At 51.5% G+C, this 7585-nt stretch overlaps 1 protein-coding gene across 3 annotated transcripts in view; it reads right to left on the reverse strand.

Annotated features, from left to right (window-relative positions):
• The window catches only part of Slc35f3 (solute carrier family 35 member F3), a 250951-nt gene extending 243899 nt beyond the window's left edge, over nucleotides 1-7052 (reverse strand). For 2 of the 3 annotated variants that reach the window (XR_009225653.1, XM_046432089.2), the window contains exons 1-2: nucleotides 6918-7050; nucleotides 6330-6559 (exon numbers count right to left, since the gene is read on the reverse strand). Coding sequence is in view for 2 of the 3 variants with exons in the window: in XM_046432089.2 (XP_046288045.1) it covers nucleotides 6330-6559; nucleotides 6918-6970 (283 nt within the window). In the remaining variant the exon portion in view is untranslated. Of the gene's footprint in view, nucleotides 1-6329; nucleotides 6560-6917 lie in introns of all 3 variants that reach the window. The other variant, XM_058575005.1, reaches the window with a different exon arrangement.
• Nucleotides 7053-7585: the final 533 nt, after the last annotated feature.

Consider the following 7585-nt stretch of genomic DNA (forward strand, 5'->3'; position numbering starts at 1 on the left):
GGAACAGGCATTCCACTGGGGGGACAGGGTGTCCTGCTCTGTCTGCAGGATCCCACTGACAGGGCCTCCGTGGCTTCTCTGTTCTCTTAGCAGTCAGGAAGCACTCCTTTCTTCTAGCTGAACGTCCTTGGCCACGCAGAGCATTGCTCTAATCTACGCGGACTCAGGAGAATGGTCCAGAAGTTGTAACCACAGAGCAGCCTGCAGGTGCACAGGACAGAGCCCAGCTTCCACTCACCCAGAAGGAAGGGGCGTGCACTGTGACAGCAGGGTCCCCAGGGCTAGGGGAGGAGCTGAAGCCTGATCTCCACCCAGGAGGGCACTGGCCTCCAGGGCTTTCTCAGTTGCAGCACAACCTGCAGACACTCTCTCCAGGTAGACTAGCTTCCTCTGTCTCTGCCTGAGAGGAGGCAAAAGAGCCCCTCAGTACATTTCCTCCACTCAAGTGCCCATGCCCGGCCAGAGCACCACCTCTTGTGTTTGTTTCTGGCAAGATCTCACTAAGTTGCCCAGGTTGGTCTTGAACTTGTGGGCTCAAGAGATGATCCTGCCTCAGCCTTCCCAGTGACAGGGACTAGGAGAGCACCACTGTGCCTGGCTGCACACTTCTGGTTTTAATTTCAAGTCCCAGGACAGACACTGGTCGAAGCAGGTGGGCCTAAAGTTGGCCCTGTTCTATCTATGCGCCCAGGAGAGATGGTGCTATCTGCTGCCACAGGCTTGACCTGAGGGCATGGTACTAGGCAGCTGAGGGGTCCCATGAACTGGCAAGACCTTCCAAAAGGTTCTGTTCTCTCAGTGACAGGGTATAGGTGGGTTTTCCCTCCTCATCACTCCTTCACAGATGAGAAACCAGATGCTCCCAGTGGTGAGTAACTGGTCCTGTATCTACCAACGGATGGAACTGGTATGTGAATGCAGCTCCAGAGAATTTCATTTCCTCACTCCTCCCGGCCACATCAAAGGACATGAGTCCACCCTGCTCCCAATGCAAGGCCCCAGCTTTTGTGAGCATCTCAACAACACTCAAGAAGATGCTCAACGAAGTTCAATGGCTCTCACACATATGGATTCATATTTTAGTACACTAATCTGATTTTTTCCAGCTGCTTAAGGAAAGGACCAGTGCTCCCCACTGGAGTGTTCTGGGCTGGGCACTTTGTAAGGGATAGAGGACAGTGGGCACCTCCTGGTCTGTGCTTCTTGGAAAACCTGGAAGACATCACTTCCCTGGAGGTACGACCATGTCTTTCACAGCCAGATGGCCATGATCTGAGTGAGATGGGGAGCATGGGGTTCCTTAACAGCTAATCATTCTGCATTTTAATTGTCAAAACTCGGAAAGCATTTACTAAATTGTTAGTATGCAATTATACTCAGGAACCAAACTTACGCTCTGACACATTAGAGAATGTGTGTTCTAGTGTTTACCCACCTCAGCCACCTCCAACTCTTCCCTGTTATATGTTTTCCATCTCGTATTTCATGTGCCAAGCTGCCTTTGAGAGTTATGTTTACCACCAACTCCTCCGTCTCCGACACAGTGCCACTTCTGAGTCGCTGGCCCAACCCCTGCTGCTCCAGAGGACCTCACAGGAGCCATGCACCCCAAATTCCACCACAGCGGCCACCACTCTGGCACTGGCACCCCCACTCTCAGTTCAGTCTGAGGGGGCCCAAGGGAAAGATTGTTCCAGAAGCCCTTCCACTCACCTCATGCAAACCCTCTGTGACTCTGGTCCCCAGCGATGTGAGTGGGCACCCTTCACTTTCTCAGCTGCAACTAGAAGATCTCCACCCAGATGAGGGAGACTTTGTTCAGTACCCTGCAGGCTACAGGCCCAGGCTCACACTGTAAATGGAAAGCAGGACTGGGCTAAAGGTGGGTGGCCTTTGGGATTAGCCTACCCTCCACTCTAAAAATGACTTAAAACTAAACCCATGAGCATTCTAAAAAAAATCATTTTTATCTCAACATACTAGCACCATGGAGTTAAATCTACTACAAACACATTTGTATCTCATTTCAAGCAATAAACATGACCCCCCTCAAAATAATCCCTAAGAAAGTGCTTTTGATTAGGAAAGCAGGTGACAGTGCACAGTCAACAGCACCATTAGGGAAATTGAAGCAGGCCAGAGACCCCGTACCCAGAAGACCCTCACCATAATTTTTCTTGTTAATATAATATCAGCAAAGATTTATGCAAAACAGTTCAGTGTGATTAGACCTTCCTATTTTCTGATGCTGTGTCTCGCAAAAGCTAAGTTTAACTGCAGACCTGCTGATGTTGCTCCTGCTTCTGTGGTAAAACGTGTAAAACCTCTGACTGTTCTAAAAACTGGAACAAAAAGCACTGTCATGTGAACCTCCAAGCTCCCCCCACCCCTGCCAACTCGGTATTAAGTCCAAAGCATTTCTAGACTCTTGGTCCAGAGAATGATTTGGGCAATAGCCCCTCTGGACCCTGCAGTCAATAAACCTGCTTCCTGAAAATTCCCTGGGTGGCCAGCCTTGTCTGTCCCACATCCAAACCTTCCACAAGCAAAGCATCCTGCCTCTATAAACACTCACCCTTGAAGTCTCCAGGACTCGCCCTGGGTTCCTGCGGTCTATGCAGGGCTCTGCCTTTACACTCCCTGAAGAGGGAACACCTGTACAGTGAGCCTGTCTTCCGGAGCTCAGCTCTATATTTTGGCACAGGGTGAAGGCTCCAAAAAGATTCCATGAACAGAGGAAACGAAGGAGCAGATGAGTGTTCCTTCCCCAGTCACATAGGACCCTCCATCTGGGACCTCCAAGATCACCCCTTCTGTCCTGCCTGTGCAGAGGTGCCACTCCCACCCTGCCAGATGCCTGGAGCTGGCTGTCCACATACAGATAGCATATTCCTGATCTTGGGCTCCCTCTTCCCTTCCATAGCCATCTCCTCCCCACCCCCACCACCCAATGGCAGCAACACCAGAGAAGGGAGAAGCAGCAGAAGACACTTAGGTCAGTCACTCTTCCCTACTTTGGGCAAAGATGTTCTTCTTTGGATCATCCAGATCCTTCCAACTCCTAAAGCTCTCTCTACGGGATGCTGAGTTATGGGGGAGGGGGCTGAAATCTCACTAGCTGCAGAAGCAACAGGCCTTTCTGAGTCTGCAGAAAGACCTTCATTCTGGGGCTGGGGTTGTGGCTCAGTGGCAAAGCACTTGCCTTGCACATGTGAGACACTGGGTTCGATCCTCAGCGCCACATAAAAATGAATAAATGAAATAAAGATATTGCATCCATCTATAACTTAAAAATAAATAAATAAATAAATACCTTCATTCTAATGTGTCCCATCATGAAAGCCCAAGGAGTGGGCCAGGTGAAAGGAAAAGGGAGGGAAGGTGAGGAATTTGGAGCAGGACCACTCCATGGGCACCACTGGTCAGTAGAGTAGAGGTCACTTGGGAAGTAAGCATGGGGTTCAGGTTAATGAGTGGGTCTCAACCAAATGCAGCCCTCCAAGGGACACCTGGCAACATCTGGAGATATTTGGTATTCACAACCGGGGGTGGTGGTGTGCTACTAGCATCTAACAGAGGCCAGCAAGGATGCTAAGTGCCCTATGATATACAGTCCCCACCACGGAGTCACCCAGGAAAAACTGTCAATAGTACCGAGGTTCAGAAACACTGGGCTTATCATCAAGAATTCTGTTCTAGTCTATGGCTCAGAAGACACTTCCAACGTAACAGGAAGTTAGCATAAAAAGTTAAATGATATGAGTCCCAGAGGCTGGTTCAGGTGCTATCCATTCGTCCATTCAGCAAATATTTATGAGCACTAGGTGCTTTCTGGGCTGTGGAAGAGCTCACAGCTGGTGACTTGAAGAATCCCTGCCAGTGTCACCATGTGGTTCACTGCAGGAACTCAGAGTGGGAGCCTGGAGAGTGGAGCCACTGAGAGAAGAGACTCAGCCTCGCCTGCCCACTTGTTGAGAGCTCAACTTCCACAAAACATCCCTCTCAGGCCTCAGGGGCTTTGGGATTTAAAATAATAATAATAATAATTCCTCATAAAAAGTCTTTTGTCCAGAGTGAAACTTGTGGCTGTCACTGCGGGGATTGAGCATAGTTCATAATTATCTCATTTATCTTAACTGCCAAAACCTAAAAAATGAAGGGGGTGTGGCTGAACACTTGGTTAAATTCTTTCTGCTGCTGCCCGGGCAGCTGCACACCTCTCCAAGAGTCCAGAAACTCTCCTACAGTCAGAATGCAGAGAAGCCACTTGGAAAGACAACTGAGAGGTAACATCAAAACGGTAAGGACCAGGCTTGGAATCTCTGTGGACACCATGAGGAGAACATTCTGTTTTGTAATTATACCTCTTTCAATTTGTTGAATTCAATTATTAAGCAACAAATTAACCGACCACTACCTACAGATGGATGAGCCTCTGCTGTTATTTTCTTAGTTGAGTAGAAATGGCAAGCAGCAAAAGCACTGCCCTAGAACCTCTCCTGCTGCATGAATAAAACATTAGCTTCTCTAAATTTAAACGTAAACCCCAATTAATGCATCAAAATGTCAGTTGTCACCCAAAGCATTTTAGTAGCAAGGAAATACCTTGGAATAAAGAAGGATCCTCACAGGAACACAGTGGAGTGATCTGATTTTATTCCCATGGCTGGAGCTCCTACAGCCTGTCTGCTAGTATTTATCCCCTCAACAAAGCCTCAGAGAGAGGGCATCTAAGAATACTGCTGGTGGTTCAAGGGACTTGTTTCCATGGTCTTAATCATTAAGTACGTTTGTACCAAACTCAGTCATCACCACTGTGAGTGCCCCTCAAGTCACAAACCTCAGTGATCATTTCCAGAAAACCCTAGAGCCAGGAACAAATAGAATTATAAAAATAAACCTAATCATGACTTCAGGGGCTGAAGAGATGACTCCCAAAAAACTATGATTTGTATCATAGTCCTCAATTACAAAGAAAGCAGAGAATGAAAACAAGAAATAGAAAAGTTGTATTTTCTAACAGAAAAAAGCAGAAATAAAAAGTGAGGTCATATCCATAGCCATAAGAAAAATGGTTTCCAATGGATTTGAATTCTTGTCATCCTACACCCCATATTTTTCAGACAGAAAGGGAACTTGGTCCCTTGACTTCCTTCTGCAATCTAAAGCCAGCAGATCAGCGATGATTTCAGTAGCAGTCAGGAGACTTGAGTACACATACATCATTGTAAGGTTTATGCTGAATTAAATGCACTCACCACAGTCCTCTAAAGACCAGCAAGGGCATAGAAACCAAACATTCAAATCCTACGTTTCTTCCCCAAAATATAAGCTCATTGCTAGTAGACTGCTGATGTTTGGCTTGGACTTGAAGGTTTCATAAATAATCTAAAGATAGACATACTTTTAGTGATGAATATGATTAAATTACAAAAGCCTGATGTTCTTCCTAGTACCAATATATTGCAATTTCAAGCAATAAATAACAGGTTTTAAAAATCCTCAAGATTATCAAGCTATTAGACTCACAAATGAATGAGGCAATGCTCATTTCTTTGACTGAAGTGGTTAATGTCTCTTTGCTGTGTCCAAACACAGTGATGAGACCACTCAATTCTGGTTATATCTATCAGCATCTGGAGTTTGTTGTAGGCAACCTCTCTCTCTTCCAAAGTAAGCCAAAAAAAGGTGAGGTCTGTGTCATTGCTCCTGGCACAGTCAGCTGAAAGCCCACTACAAAGAAGTTTCAGCTTCTCTACCTGGCACCAGGCTTTCTTTCATCTTGCAAGCACCGTGCCAGAATTGACACTGATGCGTATGGAACCTCCTCACTGAGGACCCCAAAAATCCTGGGGCAAAGGGAGGGGCTGAGATATAAAGAACTGTCCTCCATCATCCTGCTTAGGAGACACCGGGAAGAGTTAAAATCCGGGCTGCCTAAGTCTGCATTCTCCAAAAGAGCCAGCTGCTCCTGACCCGGGGCCCAGTAACACTTTCTGATCACAGTAAAGCTACGCAGCCCAGGATACTGATTCGCTTGCGCGTTTCTCAAGTTCTGCCACAAGAGGGGTGCCCTCCATATTGTGACACCTCCGGAAGAAGGGGATAAGGATGGAGAGGACTGTGTGGGAGAGAGAGGCTTGTGAAATAACGGATCAGAAACCCTGAAGGCTCTGGAGAACTGTCTCCAGGCCTCTTCCTCAAAGTTACAACCTCAGGCAGGGCGGCAGCTGGCGGCAGGACCGTCACAGAGCGCGCTTCCCAGGCTGCTGTGACAGTGGTAGGAAGACCAGAGGACAGGGAAAAGGCTTGGGGCGGGGTGGTCTTACTTTTGTAGCTCGCTGCCCAGGGCTGATAGCCATAGTAGCCTGTGATGCGCAGGATCCGCTCCTCAATGGAGGTGAGTCCCACCGGCCCGCTGGTGAGGTCCTCCACCGAACGCGACCATTTCAAGTCCTCCTTGATCGCCTCGTCTACCACCAAGTACTTGAGCTGCCTGAGCTGGGGGCTGATGTCGGACAGTCTCCGAGGGCTGACGTCCGGTGACTTCCTCATGCCACTGAGGCCGCGGGCGCCGGGGCAGGTGGCAGGCGGAGAGGGATTAAGGACACAGAGGGGGGCTTCGGTGAGGAGCGGGGCCCTGGGCGAGCCAGGGTGCAGCCGGGGCTGCTCCCTCGCGCCACCCACCTCTGCTCGCTCCGAGCCTCGAAGTCGGATTCGTCTCCCGTCTCCCGCGCCCTCCCCTGGGCGCCTCCGGCAGTGTGGGTTGGGGCCAGTGGAGAGGGAGAAGGTGCCTTAAACTTCCCGCCATGCACGTCGCCCCTCCCGGACCCCCGAGGTCGCGGCTGCAAGAGTCCACCCAGCATTCGGGCCATCTGCCGGCCGGCTCGCGCGCCCACACCCCGGGCGCTACTCACATGGCGATGCCTTTGCCCCTGGGTGCGCCGCCGGGAAACTCTCGGATCCCCATAGGCAGCGGCAGGGTGAGGCCGGGAGCTCCCAGACTTGAGGCGGAGGGGCCGCGGGCCCGAGCTAGCGGCAGCTGCTGGCCAGGAGAGGTGGGAGCGCTGCCCGCCACGGGTCCGCCCCGTGCAGCCCTGCGCGCCCTGGTTTGTCCCCACCACCTCCGCGGCGTGCGGCGGGCGGCTCAGCCCGGCGACTCGAGCCGGTCTACGGGGCCCACTGCAGCTAGCCGACAGCCGAGCGGCGGAGCAGCGCCGCGCCCCTCGCCTGTCACTGTCGCCGCCGCCCTAGCACAGCGCGGGCGCGGGCGCCGCGGGGCCGGGAGAGCGCTCCCAGCTGTGCGCTCCGAGACACCTGGGCTGGCGGGGGTGCGCCCGGCAGGCGCGCGGAGCCAGGCGGGGGCGCTGCGCCCCGCTCCCGCAGCCCGAGTGCGCCCGCCGGGACCCCAGCTCCGTCCGCAGCCTTGGAGCGTGCACCGCTGTCCTCCGCCTGCAGGACCCGCCACAGCCCGCGGACCCGGCCGGGCACTTCCACCAGCCTCGGGGCGGGTGCTGCCACGCCCGCCCCCGCCCCCGACCTCCTAAAGAGCAGAACTACTCCGAAAGAAAAAAATTCGCCTCTA

Source organism: Marmota monax, unplaced genomic scaffold, assembly GCF_021218885.2.
Source record: "Marmota monax isolate L192 unplaced genomic scaffold, Marmota_monax_Labrador192_F-V1.1 WCK01_AAM20220418_F8-fsc00071, whole genome shotgun sequence".
In the NCBI taxonomy this organism is placed as follows: Eukaryota; Metazoa; Chordata; class Mammalia; order Rodentia; family Sciuridae; genus Marmota; species Marmota monax.